Source organism: Opisthocomus hoazin, chromosome 19 (genome assembly GCF_030867145.1).
Source record: "Opisthocomus hoazin isolate bOpiHoa1 chromosome 19, bOpiHoa1.hap1, whole genome shotgun sequence".
Taxonomy (NCBI): Eukaryota; Metazoa; Chordata; class Aves; order Opisthocomiformes; family Opisthocomidae; genus Opisthocomus; species Opisthocomus hoazin.
In genome coordinates this window covers 16696185-16718343 of record NC_134432.1, presented here as the reverse complement: position 1 = coordinate 16718343, position 22159 = coordinate 16696185, and the positions used below count along the sequence as shown (strand labels likewise).

General features: G+C 40.5%; 1 protein-coding gene across 6 annotated transcripts in view; it reads left to right on the top strand.

Moving 5' to 3' along the window:
• The window catches only part of DENND1A (DENN domain containing 1A), a 214664-nt gene that overhangs the window by 184158 nt on the left and 8347 nt on the right, over positions 1–22159 (top strand). The window contains exons 20-22 of one of the 6 annotated variants that reach the window (XM_075439179.1): positions 7589–7645; positions 12163–12251; positions 21973–22101. In XM_075439179.1, coding sequence (XP_075295294.1) covers positions 7589–7645; positions 12163–12251; positions 21973–22101 — 275 coding nt within the window. Of the gene's footprint in view, positions 1–7585; positions 7646–12162; positions 12252–21972; positions 22102–22159 lie in introns of all 6 variants that reach the window. The other 5 variants (XM_075439178.1, XM_075439180.1, XM_075439182.1 and 2 more) reach the window with 5 other exon arrangements.

Below are 22159 nucleotides of genomic sequence, written 5' to 3'. Positions count from 1 at the left end.
CTGCACACATACAAAAATACATATAATTCTCAAAATTCATCCTTTTTTTCCTCTAACTGCAGACAAAAGAAATAAAATACCATTCAGTTCTACAGCCAAGGGGTTTATTATGAAGCCATGTGTTTTTAGAATAGCATCGGTTATAAACATTAATAATCCACAGTAGTATAACCTACGTTTTTAGGATTTTCTGTCCCTGGCACTCTTCCATAACAAGCAGATTAGAAGACGTAGCTAAGAGGCCTATTTGTTTCACCCTGGTGGAACCTTTTAACTTGACAAGATATACATGATCCTGGTGTCGTGCTCCTGCTTTCGTCCTTGGTTTTAGGAGAGATTTACATCTGGTTAGTACAGTGTAAGTCCTAGACTTAAAGCAAACTGTGGTATGTTGTACATTATAATATTTAATATTTTTTAAAGTTAGCTATTCTGGCGTTGTTTGCACAGTATGAGATTAATAGATAGACATTATCAACATTGCCAAATGAGGATGAGTTATCAGTGCTCTGTGTCTATATACACCCTAAAATACATTTTTTGCCCTTGATTAGGAAGCACAGAGTTTGTCTCAGCCAGGAGAGAGAGGAAGCGAAGGTAGACGTTCAGAAAACCCCTTTATTCCCTGTTAGTGAAGAGTGAGTTTCCTCTCGGTGGCTTTGGGATGGACCTATGCATCTTTGGCATTATCCCACAACACGGGATATGACTCGGACATCTGAAACAAAGATCCTTATTCAGTATTAGAGAAAACAGGAGCTTATAGGCACCTACCTTTAATTTCCTTCTCTTACTGTCTACTTCTCTGTTAAGTAATGGAAGATTCCTGGCTAGAAAGGTAAGGAGATGGTCCTTGTTTTTCTCATTAAATTAATCAGAGGGTTTAACCATGGCAGTCTCTGCCCCTTACATAAATTCTTGGCACAGCTATAGGCATTGCTACATTTTTGCCGGATTCATTCTACCTTCCCAATCTACAGATATGGCTTGAAGAATGAGGCATCCCTTAAAACATGGAGATTATTTTTATCACAGGACCCAGCAGATTTCTGTTGAAGTATTTCAGAGTGTAAATTAAAAATATATGCTGTAAAGCATACACTGTTCTTGTCATCCCAGTTTGTGAGCTGTACATATGGGAGTATGTAAAAAGTAGTGTGCGCGCTGTGCAGGGATCTGGATGGATAATAAAACAGCTGCCTCATAGATTCCATCTGCTTTCTGTACTGAATCTTTTTAGGTACCATACATTTTTAGTGTTGTTATTTTCTCCCTTTTTTTTTTTTATTGAGTGTTCAGTTGAGGTCCAGCATATTCTTCCGAAGTCAGCACTTCAGAGCTTTCGCAGCATGGTGTGTTTGAGCATGGGTGTATTCAGGACAGTCCATCTCTCTCCCATGTCTGATTGTCTTTAAAACATATTAGCAGTTTTTAAACCAGTCCTGAATTTCTGAAGGAAATAAGATATTCATGTAGAAAAGCTTTGCTTTGGAAATTATTAGAAACACCACTTACTACTAATTGAGAAGGAGAAACATTTCTTTCTGTATGTACTGACAAACCACTTTTCATCTAGTTGTGTTGCCTTGATGCATTTTTTCTAGTTGCACTTGTTGCTGTATGTGAAATAGCACCTCTAATTTACTCATAAAGGCTCTGTTTTGATACCACTTAAAAAAAATCTCAGCAGACATCCACAATTAGTTTGAGATAATATTCTGCTCATGAGCTGTTACCTCACAGACCAAAAATGATCGTTTTGTAATGTTTTCTCTAGTATAAAAAACCTAAACAGCTCTATTGTGAAAGTTCCTTGGATAAATAATAGCTACTTTAAGAGATGTGGGATCTATAATTTTTAAATAGTATTTTTACAGTGTAAAAGTGAATGTAAGATTTTTTTTTATTTTTTTTTTCCCTCCAGCATCTCATACCTTAAAATCACTTGTCTGATAATTAGTTAAAACAGTGCCAGATCTCCAGTCAGGAAGTTGGCTTTCTGCAAATTTTCTGTCTTCTTGCTTCAGAAGCATTTAGAACAAGACAATTAAGAAAATACCTAGAGTAAAAAGGTATGGTGGTAAATAGCTATTGGTGAGAAAGTGCTAATTTAGACATTTCTACCCTTTATAGAAAAAACTATAGTATATATATTTAGGAACGTACCTAGAATAGCAATTTAGCAGCTTTTAGCAGTGTAGCCTGTGCTGTTTTGTACCCATTCATCCTTACAGCGCAGGTAATTAAGTTGATATTCCAACACAGCTTCCCCTACTGACCTTTCAGAAACAATGTGTTTTGCTGCATTAACAAATTAACTTCAAATCAGTGGCTTTTCCTGTAGATATGGTCTTCAGATAGTTCGGATACACTTGCTTATCCCATTCTAGTGGCAGATATTAACATCAACATTAAAAATGAAACTCTGGTAAAGGGCAAATAACTGTTATGTCCTGGTGGACCTCCACGTCAGTTACTCCTCGCTGCCCTTTGCCTATTCTTTTGTATGCTTCACAGCACTGATTTAAGCCATAATATTTCCCTATCTATATTTGATTGAGAAACCACACTGCTGTGAATACGTAGTTTTGTCTTATCAGTATGTTCAGATCTCTTTAGGGTTCAGAAATACTGTGTGTGGCACAGTACGTACAAGACCTCAAAATAAACTTTATTTCTGGTAACACTTCGATGGACAAGATAAATTTGAATCTGAGGGTTGGATTTGACTGCGTTGTTACAAGTACTGGGGTCACAGTTCTGAGAGTGAGCACAATCCCATTTTAAAAGTCCAAGAGACGCAGAAGTTTCTACACCTTTAGTCTTTTCCTAAAGCAGCATTTGTATGTGTCTTTGTTGTACCAACACATAGAATTATCTTTTTGATCAGAGATGAAAGCCTAATCATATGTGATATTTAAAGCTCAGCTGGAAAAAGTAATCCACTGGCAGGATAAGAATATGAAAGTATTAGCTCCTGCAAAGGAGTAGTTCGTAGTCACTGAGTAGATCTACCTGTAACCATCACCCAAAGCAAACTGCCTCTGTTTGAGCAGCAGCGTCAGGAAATGTCTGGCAGAGAGGCCCTTTGTGTACAAATGCCGACCGACTGTGTGTTCTCCTGCTTTACCAAACCCCTTTCTTCACTCCGGTTTTTGTTGTTAACTCAGTCGCTGGGTGCAGTTCAGCGATAACCTCATCCCCTCAGATCTGGACGGTGGGACCAGCTCGGTGCATGGAGACAAAGAGCCTGCCTTAGTCCAGCTCTTAGGAGCTCTGTGTGACTTCTGCCACTGCCTGCGCTGCTCTGGGAGCAGAGGTAGTTTATGCATGCACTGCTCCCGGAGCTGGGCATCCTTGAAAATGAAACTTCAGCATTTGTCTTTCGGCTTGTTCAGAAAGCACTGCTGGGATCTCTTTCGGAGGGTATTTGGTGGAGTTATAACTCCTGTCCCTCCTCAGACCGGCCCTCCTGCTCCCCGGTTTGTCTTAGCGTTAGATGCGCTGTGTGTGCTGGCCTGCGAATAGACAGAACCCTAAGGAGAGAAATCCTGCATGGCATGTACACCAAATAATTGCTTCTAGAGTTTGCATCAGGAATTTGTCACATGTCTGCGAAACTATTCTCTGCAGGTAGTTTTTGTGTCGTAGTTTGCTTATTTGCCTGAAAGTCTCACTGTCTGCTCCTCACCTGAGTTTGCATTGCAACTTGAAACTCTTGGCTTATACTATGAATATAAAAGGTAGTTTTTATTTTCACTTACACAGAACTAAAATGATACTTGCACAAAATGTGCCCTAGCATGTTCTTGTTCTGTCCTTGGGCAAACTAGAGCACTCTGTCTGAAATCTTCCTGTGATCTAGAGAAAAACCTTCTTCCCTTTCCTTCCCTGCTTCCTTCCTTCCTTCCTTTTCCATTTAACCAAATTCTGCATTACAGAACCTTGACTGAAAACAAGCCAGCTGAAACTTTCGCTGGAGTGTATCAGTGCCTCTTCTTGTATGGACTCACCTTATGTATCATGTGTCTTGTCCAGTATCTTGCCACTTGTAGAGAAAAGTACCAGCTGTTCTGGAGGAGAAATAAGAAACTTCTCAGTAGATAGATGCAGAATTTTGACTGCTGTCTGAGGAAAGCTTCTCAAGATGCTGATGCCACCGATGACAGTGAAAAAGCAGCTATCCGTCCTTTCTTTCACTGGCAAATCTTGTGGCAAGGTCATGAATTTGAATGATGATTTTTTTTTTAGGGTAGATCCGTAAGGAGTTTAGATTATGACTCTTCAAAGCTATAGATTTATCAGTAAATTGTGGCTGGACTGAATTCCACCTGGAATTCAAGATGTCAGTCTGTGTGGCATTGATTTGGCATGTGATAACTTCAGTAACAGGAGAGTTCAGTTGATGAAAAGGTAAGTTTGGAAGAGCAGCAAGATTAGTCAATGCTGATATCAATAGAAAGCTTAGTAAAAAGGAGAATGCTGGGAAGAGGTATGACATCACACTTGAGTTTACGAGTTTACACTGTGTTAAAAAAAGTCTATCGGAATCACAAATAATTAAGTAAAGAATCCCCAAATAAAACAGAAGCTCGGTAACCTCAGGAAGTGTAGATAACTTGTGTGTATATCATAAACCTTTAGAATTCTGTCTTCAGTAGTCCCTTGTCCTGGAGTTGAGTAATTAAGTGAGAATCACAGCTCATATGAGAGAAAAATTGAAAGCAACATAGGCTTACACTTATCCCGCAGAGACCAAAAGGAAAAAAAATAAGTATATATAGTTTTGAGTTCTAGGCCAACATCATGATGTTTTAAGGTCTGACTTGTGATTGTTGGACAATTAGGACTAACAGGGGTAAAATACTAGTGCTGCGTGTGGTTTGGCTGCAGGCAAGGAGTACATAATGAGATGGTAGCCCTATGAAACTCCTCCCCACTGTACTGGAATATTTCATGCTCTTAACTCTTTTGTGTACTCCCTGACTTGTGCGTGGATATTCTGCAGTTCACATTAGTAATTCAGCTGAAAAGGGTGCCAGTATCGGGGACTCTCTTAACACAAAACGTAGTTTTCAGATATCCCCAAATATTTAAAACTTTATTGTACTGTCATTGTCTAATCAAGCAGTGATGTGACCGATAATTAACAAATGCTGTCACACATTTTCTCAGAAAAATATTTTTCCTCCAGTGAGTACATGGGTGGGTAAATACAGTTCAGTCGTACATGTCCTTGCAGTGACTATAATCAATTTATTGACCATCTCGCTGGGAGGTAATCCTCAGCTGCTGTCTTGTCTCTCTGTCTTGCTCTCCGAAGGGCCTGCCTTTGTCACACATTTTTCAGAAGTTTTAATAAAAAAGCTGTGGTATGGTGTTTCAAACAACAAGCATGTTCAGTGATATGAACTAATACTGAAGAGATAACATCAACATGTTAAGTAACACCTTGTAATTCGTACATCAGTAAAACCATATTTGTTCAGAATTAAAATAGTAATGGAAAATAAATAGTGCTCGAGACACTGCTAGCTGTGGCATTTGGAAAATACTTAAATTTCCTACAAAAATAACCTACTTGAGAATTTTCTAATGTAGAGGTGTTCACAATTTCTGGGTAAGTAGAAGATAAAAAATTACAAAAGGAAGTATATATGCAGAAGGCATAAAAAATTTGAAAAAAAATGGTAGTAATTGTGTCTTGTTTTTCTGCTTCATCAAATACTTTACCTGAGTTGCTAGGTAGTGAGTGAATGTCTTGTAAGTGACTGGAAAAGTGCAAATTTCAGATTTTTCAGCTGTTCCATTATGCTTCTGAAACATAATGGAAAATAAGTATGCTACGTCACATAAGAGAAGTTAAATATATTTTAAGATTGTGCTCTCTGCCTGAGCAGATGAGACGGGAAGATACACAGCAGCGTAGCTCAGCTTCTGTGCCTGACTTGCGTCATGTGAGGTACAGAAGGGAAACAGTTCCGCAGGGCGAGCGGCAGCCACCTCAGCTCACCCCCCTCTCATTTCTCTCTTTGTTCTCTTTGTTTTCATCCTCACTTTCTTAGAAAATACAGAGGGAAGTTATCACATGGAATAATTCTGGCCTCAGCTCTGCTTCCCAAGTGTCCTTTTTTTCCCCCTTACCCACCCCAAAAAGCTGAGCCACGTACATGTGTGCGGTCTGGCACTCCTTCATTGACAACACAACTAAGGAGAAATGAACCAATGGATGCAAAAGTATAATTTCGTGGGCAATTTGAAAGAAAAGTCTGAAGAGATGCAAGAAGAGAATGGAAATGGTGTGAAAAAGGGTAGGCTGGAGTTGTACTATTGCACAGTGTGAGAGTAGCTGAGAGAGAATGTCTGTCAATCGAATAAAGACTCTGTGAGTAAGAAGTTAAGAACTGCTGAGATATGAATCTGGAATATTTTTGGAGAGAAATGCAGTGATCTGCGTAAGCTTGCTTTTTCTGTCTGAAGAAGCTGACTCCCACTGGCAGTCCCTGTTCCTTCCCTGTACGGCTGCCTGGCTTTTGTCCATGGAAGGCACCGTGGGCTGGGGCCAGCGACGCAGTCGTTACTGGCTGGGCGAGCAGGCCTGCGGAGAGGATCCGGGGTGCTCCTCGCTGAGGGCTCTGCTTCTCTCCTGAAGCGCAAATACGGGTGCACAAGCTGCCACAGAAAGGACGTTAACTTTGATCTTGTTCGTAATATCAAAGTTGTTCTTTAGGATGGTTTTATTTAGAATCTTGTTAATTGTCAGTGGATTCCTCGTCTAACAGACTATACCTTAAGATGCCATCTGTGTGAGCAGAGTCATGCTGCTGGCTCAGTCAAAAGCAGCTTAGCTCCAGTGCTGTTACAAAGCAATGAGTTGGCCAACTGCTAATTTAAAAAATGAGAGACTGAAATAGGCATCATAATGCACTGTTCTGTCTTCATTAGAACTGTTGGTGATGGGTCTTTTCATTTTCTTTACGGTGACGGTACACACTTTGCTCTCGGCAGTGCATTTAAACCTTGATCCAGTACAGTATCTAAATATGTGCTCATCTTGAAGTGTATGGAAAGTATAATTGACTTAGGGTTTTTTCCCATGCTCTTAAATGTCTTTGCTGGTTTGAGGCCTTTACCATAAGTTTTCACAAGCACTAAAATAACTCTTGAGATTTTAGTGAAAGCTTTTTTGAATATGCTGTTTTGCAGGATTCATTCCATTTGCATAAGTGTTGTCTAGAATACTTGGACCTAGAGGTCCAAGAATTCGCCTTGAGCATCTTTGTTGTCGCAATAGATTTTGGATGATCTGTTCTGGAGTGCTGATCGTGCTGCCTTTGGTTTAACATAAGCTATGTTAAGCCCACATCAACAGGCAGATACAGCTACCTTTCCTATTGCAGCATTTTGTAGGTCATGAGATTTGTCACTGTTTTGGAAAAAAAAAAAAAGGAAAAATTGCATTCTGTGAGGTGAGTATGATGTTAAGGTAAATCACATGTTGTCATCCACTCATACTGCTTTTTCCACAAAATCAGAGGTGTTTTCATGTAGGTGACTATTTAATTTAGTTTCCACTTTGATACAGCAGCAAAGACTCCGTCCACCTCGGCCACCGCCTCCAAAGATACAGCGTTCATCTAGGCCCGTGAGTAGCTGGTAGTTTTGTTTCACTGCCACAGCTTAACACTGCCTGAATTATGCTCTTCGTAGCATTACTAAACCTCGGTAGTCTGGATTGTCAAACTTTGCAAAAAAGCAATGTGTGAAGTATGCTCCTAAACTCCCTTCTTCTCTGCTGCGGCACAGCCCTGGGACCTGCATTTATTCTGCTTTTTGACGAGTTCTGCAGCTTTCAGTCAGTTCTGCAGGTAACTGATGCTGCTGTTGCAACATTTGTTTTTACTTTTGTGGTGATTTCTTAAACAAAGAGTCTTGCTAGGCTGGCATAAGTTTTTAGCCAGTGAGCTTTTGAAGACTTGCACTAAACTCAAATATGAAAGGAAGCAGAAATCTGAAGAGGAGGTATTTATTCTCTGCGAGTTGTGCTTTAAATTAATTTGGGATGCTTAATTTTTCTCCATGGAATAGATGAGTGAATACCCGTGAAGAAAGCGAAGTCTCTATTTGGGCTGTAGAACATTAGTACCACATTATGGATGATATACATATATACTTTATGTTCACTTAAAATGCAAGCTGGGACTCTATATAATTACATAGTATACAAAAATGTAGGCACAGCATGTTGGCCAGAGGAAGTGACTCTTCCATAGAAGAACTGCGCAGAAATGATTCTCAGTACAGTACCTACACTGTATTAGGCAGGGATACCTTATCTCAGCAGTTTTGCATTCAGAACACTAACTGTAGGACAGTTGTTATATGTTAACTATGCCAGATGGCTTTAAAACTGGAAATTGTGCTAGATCTGCACCAGAGATTTTTTTTTTCAGTAGTACAGGAAAGCGGTATCAGTTTGGAAGGGGTGTTGATTTTTGCAACAGCCTTGGAAGATACTTAATTTCTATTCAGGATTTTTGCTTTATGAATAGAATTGTCCCCAACGGCAAATACATCTTACTTCTTGCTTCCTTATACATACATGTATGTGCAAAAGAAAGAGAGAGATGCAAGTTTTCAAATCCAATCTTGCTAAAACTTGTTAAAAATACGGTTTGGACGAGCAGGCAACCGGTTAACAAGTGCACTTGGGTGTGTGTTAACTTTTGGTCTTTGGTGCATGTTCCTGTGTCATATTTCAATAGCATGTGTTTCTTTTCCTCCCTCTTTTCAATTCTTGGGGTTTACCTTAACAGAGTCATTTTTATGGGTTCCTGCACTGAAGATTTGTTTTCTGTGTTTGAAAGGTTGCATTGACTATGCTTGTATGTGTTCTCTTCAATGTGGTTGATACGGGAGACCCTCCCAGATATGTTACACTAGGAACAAACTTTCCGTGGTACTGGGGGGTTCCCACAGTGCTTCAGAGCCCTCTTGTTTGGTGTTTGGCAGGTGTGTGAGGGCACAGCGCCATTCCTCGCTACAGAAGTTGCTAAACAGTATTGTTCAGATTAAGTAGTACATTCCATCAAAGTCTTGCTAAGACTGTTTAATCTCCCAGCTGTAGTGCATTAATAGTCCTCACTGTAATGTGTTTGTGTCAACTGTCTTTGCTCCCAATGTGATTGATAAAAGGTTGGAAATGTAATAATAAAAGCTCCTGTTGCATTCATCTAGCTGTGTCAATAAGCAGAATAGAAATGCTTCATTCATCAAGAGGAAATTCAAGATAAATGTAAATGATTATAATCACTCCCAAAAATATGCTTGTACCAAATATACATAAATTTGTTGTTGTTCAGAACTGTTATTTGGCTTTTAATAGTTGAAACACATTTTTGTGTATGTAAATAATACTTTGTGCAGGCTGCTTTTTGCCTCTCTTAGTCTTGGCATGTGTTTACAGAGGTTGGTATTGGCAAGTAGTTTATCCTAGCCTTTTACAGCAAACACTGAAAGAGGAGACTAGGTCCCTCTGCGCTTCCAACCAAGTCCACATAATGCAGGAATTCCTGAGAAATACTTACTGTTTGCAAGATATATCTGTTAGGAGGAGGAGCCCATGGGCACTGGTGCTTTCAATATGAGTCATTACTAATAATAAACACAAAAACACAGACCAAAGAAAGGTTAAGGAATCAGAACAGATATGTTCTTTACATTCTGCTGTTTTGGAAAGGAGTTGTGGTGGTATTATGAAAGATAAAAGGTTCTTGCTTATAATTAATAGAAATCTGTTTGGATTAATAGTAGCTGTTTGGAAACTTCAATTAGAAAAAGTTAAAATATAATAATTATGCATAAAGTTGATGGGGACAGTAATAAGCACATTTAACCCTTCTGTACTGGATGTTTACCTTTATTCTTCTGGCTGTGTGCTCACATAACTGGATTTCTTTCATACTTTTGCATTTGATAAGCATTTAACCTTGTCTTTTTGGCTACATAAGGCTCAAAATCCAGCAAGGAATTGGCTTGGTTCCTGGCTTTTCCCTGCAGTCCCCCATGAACAATGCTCTAAATCCTACTTAGCATGTCACCCTGCACTTTACCGGTCTGGTGGCCCCCTGGAACCGTCCAAAACTCTCATCTCTCTCCCTCATCACCATCACTCCCCCAGGGTACCACCCAAAAGGTGAAAGTGTTCACAGCATGATGACAAGCCGGCTTTACACATCATCTTCCAGCTCAGATTTAATTAAACAGGTTTCTTTCTTCCTCTCTTTTCCTCTTTCTCCTTCTCGCTCTCTTCTCCCCCCAGTTCCTCTTGCTTCTCTCCCCCCTCTCTTGCAGGCACTCGCTCTCTCTTGCTCTCTCTCTCTGTTTTATCAACCCTAATGAAGCAGTATTCTTCATCGATCCTGCTGATTGCCAGCCCATTCCTTTTGTTTGTTGGCACCGAGCCATTCAGCCGCACTCTGACAGCTCAGCTCGTCTAATTAGCTCTGTTGTTCTTTTCCCCATGTTTCACCACGTTGCAAGTTCAGTTGAAGTTGCCACAAACTTAATCCTTCCATTCCTGCCATAAATTCACATTCTTAAGCCGTCTTTATTGTAGAGAGGAGCAGCCTTGTGTGGGGACTGATCTTCAAGACCTTAACATCTGACCTTTTTATAAGCCCTTTTTCCTAAGAAATGGTGGCAGTACATCTCTGGATTTCTTCATCATATCTGCTGTACACCATTTCCTTTGAAATGAAAATGCGATACGATAATCCTGCTACTATCCTCTGCATACTGTTGTGTAGTGTGGAAACACTACACACAGTTCGGTGGTTTTTTCCTGGCAAGAAAATTTGAGGTTTATGTGCCTGAACAAATAAAAAAGCCCAGCAACACCCTACCCACAACAAATAATAATTTTAAAAAAAAAGCCAACACCAGCGAAAACTTGCAGAGGTGGGGGAAATCTGCATCTATTCTATCTTTGCAAACAAATTCATTAGTCATCGAAAGAGCACTTAGGTTGCCGGCCTTTAACAGCTTCTTTAATATCGTGGCCATTAAGGGAGCACAAGCCCAGGGAGGTCAGAAGCGGAGTTGTGTTCCTAACTTTAGTTGATGGCCTTGGGGATTTCTGCTCAAACTAGCCAACAGATCAGACTCAGTTTCAGGTGAGGTAGTACTTTCTTAATAAAAAATGGAAAGCTTGTTTGTTCAACCTGACCCTGATGCTGCAAATATTCATTCCCTTGTCTGATTCAAAGGGATGAGTTCATCAGCAGGATTACTCACCAGTATGGGCAGGCACATGCATCAACTTTGCCTACATAGTGACCACGTGTGCTTATTCCTTCCCATGAAGTAAAGCTTGTTTGCTTGTGGAGTCAATGCAAGTAAATTAAGCTTGATTTCTGAACATTGAAAGATGTTGGATAGATTATTTAGGACTGGATTGGCAGCAACATCATTTTCCCCAGAAAACCTCTGGATTTTATTACAGACAACAAAAGAGAACACTAACATAACATTAGTGGTAATAATGATAATATGTCTGGTTTCTGTTCAGCTACTGAAAGGAAGCAAATTTTTAATGAAGAATGATTTTTTCATGTTAGAACATTTATTCTAAGCACAAATTTTTCAGTGCTCCCTTACACAGACATCTTCACTTGAGAAGTTGGGTTCCTGTGGGCAAGAGGACAAAAGGACGTGACGTCAGAGCTGAACTCCACTTTCCAATATAACGTACAGCAACACACAGGATTTTCCAACTTTATCAGTTAACTGCGTTAAGGGGAAGCTCACATTTAGGGAATGTTTTATCAGAAGTTTAGCCTATACCAGACCAGACATTAGAACAAATTTTCGCTGCTTTGCTCATAGCTAACAGTCAGTGACAAGCATATGTTTCATTTGCTGTTCAGAAACGTGGGGTTTTTTGTCCTTAAGCTGTGGGACCCCATAATTTATATTCATACTTTATATTCATTGGTATATTTATATTCATTTGTAACGTTGTGGCACAAAAAATAAAGAAGTTTAAAAACAGTTCTGAATAGGAGATACCTTCAAGATAGTGGTGTTTATACATATTTTATGTCTGTTGTTTGATCAGCTTGAAGTATTTGATGAGATGTCTTCTATGTGTGTATGTAATAGGTTCGCCCACCGAGACCTCATGTTGTTAAGAGACCCAAGAGCAATATTGCTGTGGAAGGACGAAGGACTTCAGTTTCTAGTCCAGAACAGTAAGTACTTTGCTGCTCTGCTGCTCTCTAGTTGTGTTCTTGTCACCAAACAGCACCTACAGAACTGGAAGTAGCCAAAGGAGAAATTAAAAAATACTACAGATTAAAGTAATTCTTTAACTACCAAAAAATCTGGGGTTTTTTTTTTTTTTTTTGAGCATTTTAGAGGAAGTGTGAAAAAGCAAACCAAAGTTTACTTACTGGAAAATTCTGGTTTGCCAAGACATAATCTGGTCAGCCTGCTTAGTGAAAGTTTTCAGGTGCTGGAGGTTTGTTCATTGTTTTGTTGTTTTGTTTTGAACAGTGCTTTCAATGAAATTGTTAGCCACATCCCTGCAGATCCACCGTTCTTGCCAGGCTTTACCTAGAACATGTAGAATTGTTTGTTTTATAGTGATGGCAGTAAGAGTTGTGTCTCCTGCTTGGTAGAGTCCCATTAATAGAAGGTCTGTAACGAGCTCTACAGTGAAGGTTTGTAGAGTTTAACTGTCTTGCATAGTACTAGCAAATCTATCATCTCTTTAGATTTGACTATGAAGTAAACAGGGGTAATGTTCCAAATAAGTTGTACTGCTGTAGCCTACTGCTCGTGTATGAAATGTGTTGGTTTCCAACATCTCTCTTCTTCAATATTCTGTTACCTTGGAGAAATTTTTTCAGAGAGTTTCATGAATGTCACGTATTAAAGTACTTTTTATGAAGAAGACAATACTGTGTATTGTTGCAGATATTCTTAATGCATTGCCCTAGTTGAGTTAAACAATAAGCCATGAAGTGACAACCTAAAAAGAGAATGGATATATTGAACTTTACCAACATAGCCCAAAAGACATTATTGTGTGTGACAAATACATGTGTGGGCTGCGTCAATATGCATTTCGGATTTAAAACTGTTTGGATTCTTCAGAGGGTAGCTACTGCAGCTGTTCAGAAGTAGAGAAGATTCAACAGCACAAAGTTCTGATTGGATATGGAGGATGGTAATAGCTGCATTTCTGAAGGGTCCGAATAAGCGGGTTCCTTCCTCTCAGTTCAGAATTTGGGAAGCTTGAGAACTGTGTGCTTTGCCTGGGGCGGCTGATGTTAGAAGAAGGTGGTATGAAAAATGCAGCTAGAGTAGGGACAGACCTGCTGGCACTCCAGAGGAAACAACTGAGCAGTGGGGTGAGAAGTGAGGCAGCAGAGCCAGTGTGTGCTTTCCAAGTCCTGTGGCACGATTCCCCATGTGTGAAGCATCTTCGGTGCTGTCCTTGAACAGAGCAGAGTGGCATTTTCCAAATGTCCAGTGTTGCAGCAGCGCAGCCTTGGCGTGGGGAGTCACCCTGGAGCTGCTCGCAGACTGCAGGCAGGAGGCTCGGGGCCCCCGGATGGCTGCACTGATCCAGTCTGTCACAGAGGTTTCCTTGTCACCACCCGTCCACTGCTGCCTGCAGCCCAGACCTGTTCCTGCATCATGGCCACTTTGCAGGGTTGGTTTCTGTCCCAGCCTGTGGTGCCTTTATTGTCAGTGAAGCGAAATGCTTTGGCTGATGCCCAAGATTACAGGGTATTTGTTGTATCTGAATGTACTAAAATCTCATAAAAAGAAAAATGGATTGTTTCTTTAAAAACACCTTTTTCCTACATGTGGACCGGTTCCCTGTCACCACTTTTTATGAGGGAAAAAGAGGTGGAGGTTGAGTTTCCCCCTGCCCCCCAAAGTGAAGTGCCTGGCTAGCTTTTTCCCAGCCAGTTGTGGATGGGGAGATATTCTGGCTTTCAGCTAAAATGAATGGTCACTTTAAAATTCTACAGGATTATTTATCCATTTTACAGTGGAATTTGGTTGCCCTCTTGTGGAGTGGATTGCAAATCCTGCAAAAGGGCTTGTGCTGTTACAGGGTGGTAGCTGTCACGGCACAAAGATAGGAATTTTTAAAATAAAAGTTTTTTGTTAATATTTAATATGATGACTCACTGCACATAGGTTAAGGATAATTGAGTCAATTTAACCATTAGGTGTGTTTCATATGAAGGATTATGCATATTTGGATTCAAAAGCTGCTTGGCATTCCAGTGTGGCTTACTGCTAACATGTATTTTCAGTTCCTGCCAGTATCAGAACAGAAATAAACATAAACATGACTGATAAACATAGTATTTATACTAATGCTAGTTACAATTATTATTTTACTAGGTTTTAATTTATTGCTGTTACTCTTCACGAGTCTTTACAATTCAGCTGCTTTCACAGAGTAAACTACAAGAATTTTTTTTGTGAAAATGATTGACAATAATCTACAATAGATGGTGAAGATGCTTTGTAGCTGTAAGCAGACTTATTTTTCTTCATGAGCATTTTACTGATAGATTTTTCCATCTTTAAATGAAGTAAAACAGGCCATGTTGCTAATACCACTGACACTTGCTGTATGGTACCGGCTGCGGTCTCTGCCTGACGTTTCACAGCTTCGGTATTTTATCCAGTTCAAATGCAGTGTCGCAGCAGGAACTGATGCATTGTCATTCTTCCCTGTCGTCAGCTTCAGGTGACAAAACAAACTTTGACATAACTACTTCCAGGCAGTTAATTGTATAATATTGCACTCAGCCAGCTCTCTGGTAAGGTGTCTGGTTGGAGTGTTTTGGGGCAGACAGGACACACGAGGCGCAGCAGTGGTGACGCTGGCACTACAGTTGTGACTTCCGAGGTACAAGTGGAGGAAATATCTGACCTTGGACTTAACTAAAGCTCAAACAAATGGCTTACCTGAGAAAGAACTGCAGGTGAATGCCTTTGAAATAGATAACGACTCAGTAATCCTGACCTTTTTCCTTACTATTTATCTCAAAACAACCTTTTGAATAAAGGAAAAATAATTTTTTACATAGTAATTAAAGATAGAATTTTCATTACATTTGTAACAAACTTTTTTTTTCTGTCCCCGGAAGAATTAATCTTCCTGTATTGTTCTGAAATAAAAACAGAAAGCCAGGTGTTATCTCTTTAAAAAATATGCTTTGTTTTCTCTCTGTGGGAGAATACTAAAATCAACGAAAACACCACAATATGTATTTTCACCCGTGTTACTTGGTAGAATTGGAGTGCCCTTATTTCAGGTCAGAGGAGATTCCATGAAAGCAGCAGCGGTGCTGAGAGGGTGCTCTTCTTAAACTAAACTTAGCCAAAATATTTAGCTTAATTGCACTGGTTCCAAAACTAATTATTAGCCAGTTACTTCTCTCGGGTGCTCGTGCTCGTGGGGTGTTTGTGAGGAGGAGCTTCAGTTCAACGAGAAGTTTCTTTCTATACTTAAAACTAACACGAACTTTTTGGTCCTGGATGATGTCATGAAGGCTTCGGAGCCATTTGCCGGGGTACCTGGCTCAGTAGCTCCGACTGAGTTTTGCACCCTCCTTCGGCTGGTGGAGACGGGATCCCCGGGACCTGTGCCGCTCACCGCTGTGCACGCCTGGCGCCGGGGAGCAATCCCCCTTGTAACGGCGCATGTCACCTCTGAGAAGTAACAATTATGTGGGCATCCTTCAGTTGCTGCATTCATTAATGCATTTCTTATGATATTAGGGAATTTGTATCTTCAGTTACGAGTTAATTCTTTTAATGTGTGTAAAAGAACAACATTGTTTTGGGGGTATATGTGCCCCTTTTCTAACCAGTCTTCAATTAAAACACAGGAGGGTAGGAGCAGTGACTTCAAAGAACACCCAAGATTATTGCTAATGCCTGTTGTTAAACCATCATATTTAAAAGAGGTGGTGGAAGAACTGATGTTTCCCCGGTCAAAATTTTCAGTGAAATTTTTCTCGATTTTAAAAGAAAGTGGGTTTTTTGCAATTATATCAATAATTGAAGGTTTGTGATGTTTATGATTCTTAAAAATGTCATTAAATCTAAAATGTGTAATTTTTAAAAAATCTTCTTTAGTTATGAGGTAGCAGGAAGAATTTGTAGGTGAGAGCTCAGAATTTGTAGGTGAGGTACTGGATTACCACCTGGGGCAATCCTAGACATGTGGGACCTGCCTTCTTAAATACAAATTAGTTGTTCACAGAAATAAGATGTTGCATTTTGAACAGATAGGCAGTTTTTTGAGAGCTCCCTTTTACACCACAGCAAGATTTCCTATTAAATGTAGAATAGACTTCCAGAGTGCTCTGGGATCTGTCTTCTGTAAGTACCGACTCGCTGGCTTCCAGGGCATGCAGAGTGGGAGGAAATTAAAATAGGAAATCAGAGGGTCAGGCTCACAATTAACAGCATGTCAAAAGGCTCTTGGGCTGGCTAAACCCACGTCAGTGCTGCAGCAGTTCATTATGGCTTTCCAGAAGTCGCGTAGGACTTAGCAGAGGAGCTAATGGCTTTCCCTTATAGCGTATGAATGAAAATAGGCTGCAGTGCAATAGTGGGTTATTACACTGAATTTAGTATGAAGTCAGCGTGATGGCTGTGTTAAATGATAGAGGCTCCTAAAGCACATTAAATTCCAGTTGTTGTAGCCCGGCTCTCAGAGCTCCGCCACACAGAATTTGTGTATGGTAAAGGTTTTCCATGGCATCGCTGCAAGCAAGCATCTCTACTTGAAGAAAGCTAAGCCAGCAAGTGCCTGTGTGGATAAGGGTGGCTGGAATCGGAGAGAAAATACTGCAGGCTGTGGCAGACGAGGCTCGCTGTACGCCGTGGTTCCTCTGCCTTGGGAAAATCAGTGTAGAGGATGCTGGCTGCAGTGACTGTGGTGCCAGGAAAGCAGATGCCCAGCAAAGGGACAGCAAAGGGGAAGGGGACGTCCGGAGAGCTGTCAGGTTTTGTTGCAGGCCTTGCCGAACCAGAGCCGTAGCACAGGGCAGGCAGGGCTGCCCTTCGGCAGCACCACTCTTCCTGGCTCTCCCACCCTTCCAGTAGGAAGGTTCACAGGAGGCTTTAATTTGGGGGCCTGTGTCTGCTGTCGCTTTGGAGTGACCCTACCGAATGTGTGCGGCTTGCCTTTGGAAAGAGACACGGTGTCTGCAGGGGTGTCGGTGAATAGAGCTTTGGTACTCGGTAATAAGACAAAAATGTGAAATGGCTTTGTAGAATCTTGCCTCTAGATCTGTCAGAGCAGGCAGAGGTGTCATCCAGCTGGTTCCCACTTTAAATTCTTTGTTAATATTTCCAGCTCTCCAGAAAATTTCTAAAAAGTTCATGAAAACTATAGAACAGTTACCTGCCTTTCCTGGGTGTAGTGATCACAAGCTGCTAGTTTTGTTATCTGGTTGGATGACTTGTGATAAGAATTTTTTGGGGGGGTTTAATTTAGAATATTCTTTATGCTAATGTTTTTGTTTTTCTGGAAATCTTCTGCTCCCATGAACATTCACAGTATACAAAGTGACACTTTAAAAATCAAATAGCTGTTTTAATATTTTTGTTAGCTCACACTCGGTGTACAGAGTATTCAGAATATGCAGGAAGGAATTCCAGTGATAGGTCTCTGCTTTGTTCAGATTGAATAGTTACTAGGTAATCCCCTCAGTCCCAAGTCTCCTATTTCATACGGGCAAGAAAAAGCCCATGCATCCAAATCTTTCATTCTCTTCATTTTACTGTCTGAGAAGGACAAATTCCTTAATTCCCTAGAGCTGCTGTATAGCTATTCCTGAAAAAAACATATTAGTAAAAAAAACCATCCTCCCTCAAATTTGGGAAGCCCTTTTTAGGAGAATAATGACAAGTCCGTAGTACCCCTTTGTACCATAGTCTGTATAACCAGAAAGACGCAACACAGTTAATAAAATACACAAATTTAATTTTCTCATAACCAAAATATCTTTCAAAATTATTACAGAATTCACCTTATTAATTCCCATACCCTGTACTCACATTTTCTGTATATATTTTTTTCTATCTCAAGTACATTTAGGTGTCAATTAAATTTGAAATATCTACATTTGTCAGCATTTCATTTTTGGCCAGTGTGATGTGCTGCTGATTTGTCCATGCATCCTGACACATGAAAAAAGCTCCTGAGATGCAGATCTTCCTCATTAAAAAAGAAACCCATACTATCATAATGGTGCGCGGAGCCATGGAGCGCATCCCCGGCTTTATTGCACGGTGTTTCTGACATGATATTTAAAAAGGAACAGCCACGGCTGTCAGTACTGTCATATGCTAGTGCTAACCGAAGACATGTTAAACTAAACATTAGAAAGAGATCAGCAAGTCATCTGCATGGTAACTCCGCGAAGAGATTAGGTAGGCAGGAGCCGGTGCAATCATGTGGAGATGATGAGGGTTGTAGCTGTGACGGACACATCCTTTTTTCCCTCTCGGGCTGCGGCAGTGCTGCCTCGTCGCCGGGCTCGCTGTGACCTGCCTTTTCAGAGACAGCTCTTTGTGCAGGGAATTCGAGCAAGTGGTGGGTGGCAGACGGCAGGAGAGTTGCCGAATTGGGTTAATGAGGGAATAGGCACTTTTTTCGGATTCTACCGCCTCAAGCTAATAAAAAATTTAAACTTGGACAATTTTAGATTGTTCGTCTCTCATCTTGGACCAAAATCTCTTGCAGGGCTTGCCAAGAGTGGAAGTTAAATGCTTTCTTTTTCCGAATTATGAGATCCCACTTTCATTTAAGGAGTCTTGCAACAGTAACAACCCCAGTGCATGCTGGCTTGTGGTATATTTAATCTCCTTTGCGCTGAGCTGCGCTGAAGGGCGATTGATGATCTGGCCGACAGGATCCTCTCTCATTTCTTCGTAGTTTGTTCCCAGTTTATTTAATATGTGCACACAGACACAGTGCATTTGCATTTAGCAAGGCTGAAGGCAAACAAAAGGTATCAGAGGCAGCACTTTCAGGCAGCTGCACCAGTACATTTGTCGTGTGCAGTTACCAAACATGCAGTGTGTGGGCAAGAGATGTGGGAATTCAGTATCGCTCTTGATTTCTGGAAAAAAATTTAGATTTTCTGAAATGACGTTAAATGGTAATTTACTCTCCTAAGACAAAAAGATGTGTATAGAAGTTCAAAAAAGAAATATTTTTAAAGCAGCTTTAATTTCTGATTTATTTTAGGTGGAGCCTTTTGTTAACGTAAACGGAAATTGTTGGATAACAGTAACTTTCTTAAGAAGTTAAAAAAAAGTTATGGCAATTTTTTCCTAATGCAGAGGCACCACCTCACTTTTGCTGGATGCCTGTTATAGCAGAAGAGAAAAAAAGACCAGCTATGCAACAGCTTTAATTAGAGTACCACAGACTCTGATTGAACACTGTCCGCTGCATCCACTGCCAGCACTGTTTTAGACTTTTTATTAATTAGCTCTGACCTGATTGTGAATAAACATTTATTCACAGTGGCAGCCTGGGCCCTCTTGAGATGTTGGTTGCAATGTCCAGCTTCCCTTTTTCTAACTTAATCTTTTAGACTGATTTTCATAATTTTATTATATAGTTATTTAGCGATTGAGACGAACTAAAAGGATGAAGGCTGACTATGAAGTGAAGTGCCACTAGAGGTAGTTTGGCGGCATGTCTGTACTGTAAAGGCAGCAAGCCACATGCTTTTCTCTTTCTAGCCACACTTTTGGTCCTGTTCTGATTTCAGCATATCCTCGTCTTCCCTGTAATGCACGCAGTGGTGCGAGACGTTGGCATTGCGCTGCGCTGTCGGCAGGGTCGGGACCTCGCCTTTGTTCCACATGGTGGGCCTGCTTCAGCTTACACTGAAATAACAAATTTTATACTGGACCTCAGCAGTAGCAAAATTAGGCTCCCGTCTCAATTGTGTGTTGGTTTGTGTCGTGTGTGATGTGTGTTTTGATTCACTACAAGAACCACAATATTACCAGTGACGTCTGGTTGGTAAAAATGAAGATGTTTGGGAAGAGACCTCATTCGGACAGCTAGAAGCAATGTTTGCTTTTACGACCCTAGTGATTTCTCACCATTGTTCTAGTGAGGTGGGGAAGACAAGAGAGGGCTGTAAATGATGCTCCCTAGCAGCATCTATCAGTGCTCATCAGCCTGTGGTTTGGTCCGTAAGGTGCATAAAGGGGGTTTATAATGCCGGTGAAAAGAGGTTCTCTTGGGGTTTTTTCATTTCCACCCATGCACACTTAGATACACCAGAATGGACCTGAAATGGGGACAATAAATAAGAAACAATAAATAAATGTTAAAAATGGAGTAGATGTTTTATTGTGAGTGCACAGTTTTGGTGGCTCTACACAACATTGTCCTTGAGTTGTATTAGATTGAAAAGCACCGGGCTGTGGTCTAGAGGCCTCTGACTGGTACTGGTAAATCTTGGTCTGCTTTTATCACTTTCAGTTACTTGTGAAGCATTTGTCTTAATATTTAATTGTGAGAATATATTTTCTCTAAGCTCTGTGGCCATCTAGAGCTTCAGTATTCCAGAGGGGAGTGAACAGTAGCCCTTGTTTCAGATTTTACTGAAGATTAGGATATTTTAGCATTACAAATGAGGCAATATTTGCTATTAACTTCTTCAGACTCTTCAACCTCTTCGTTCCAGTGTATTTCTGCCTAACTACCCTGCTCCTCTACTCTTACCTCTTCTACTGAAGCTGATTTAGTTTTTTAATTGTTAAAGCAGTGATAGCCACTTCTGAATTTGCTCCAGTGGAAACAGTAGATCTTAGAAGCTTCTACTTTATGCAGGAAAGAGTGATTTACTGGGTTTTGGGTTAGCATTAAGTGAAGCAACTGATAGCTACAATAGATAGTAAAAAAAAAAAATCGTAAATTCAGCAAGCTTTAAATATTTTTCTTTTATCCCCCAACCAGTGTATGTCTACCCAAACCTATACAGGCATGCACGGTTGGTTTTACATTCACCAAAATGCAGGCATTGTCTTCATTAGGTACAACAGCAAATCCTGGAGCTCTGACCTCTGCGTGTGAAGTAAAGAGGAGTAGTACGTTCTTGTCAAAAGTCTGGTGAAATGGTTTTGGTTAGGGGTTTTTTGGCTTTGGTGAGGGTTTTTGTTTTAATTACAGCTAAACTATGTTTCCAGAGGCACTTCTGATTTTAAGAAGTTTTTGTCTAAAAAGATTTTTGTTCTAGCCTGCTGCTAACGAATTTGTAGGTTGATAGTTACCGTCCTGCGATGCAGCAGAAATCAGCTTGAGTCCCTTTTCTGCCAGACTTTGAAAATAGTTAACCACTGAGGAAAAAAACATAAACACCTTGGCAAACTGCATTTTGTATAAACCCTTGGCCAGTTTTGGTTTTATTCTAGTGTGAAGCAATTTCAGAACTCAAAACCAGATTCGAGTAGGAATTGTTACCCTCAGGTCAGCCCCCCTCGTATATCAGACTGTCAGTCTAAATGTCTATAAAGCAGAGAGGTGGAACTAATATTTGTTTGCTTGTAGTCAGAGCTCGGAGCAAAGTTGTATTTCTAAAGAAGCAAAAGGTGCCCAACTGTGTAGAAAATGTAGTAGGAAAAGGTGGGTTTCTGTACTGGCTTCTTCTGCAACATGGGTGTGATTGCAGGTCTCAGTACCCTGCCCGAGTAGAGGCACCCTGGGCATCTGTAGAAGAGTTGTGTTTTCTGCCTGGAAAGGAGAGCTGAACATTTACCTGCAGAGCTCTGTGCGGTGGCAGTCAGTCACGTTCTGAAATGATGTAGAGTCTGTGAATCACTTGGTTTCTCTCTCCTCTGGCACTTTGAATGTGACAACTTGATAACTTCCTTTTCTCTCCCTGTTTCCCTCAGCCTGGTAAAGCCCCTGCGACACTATACAGTCTTCCTCTCTGAGGACTCTTCTGATGATGAATTTCAGCAGGAAGAGGATCCTGTCTCTGGCTTCTCTGAAAACTTTTTCTTCTCTGCTCCTTTTGAATGGTCTATCCTTTATTCTTTCGTTGTATTAATTCAGTCTCTGAATGATGGTGTTTGCACT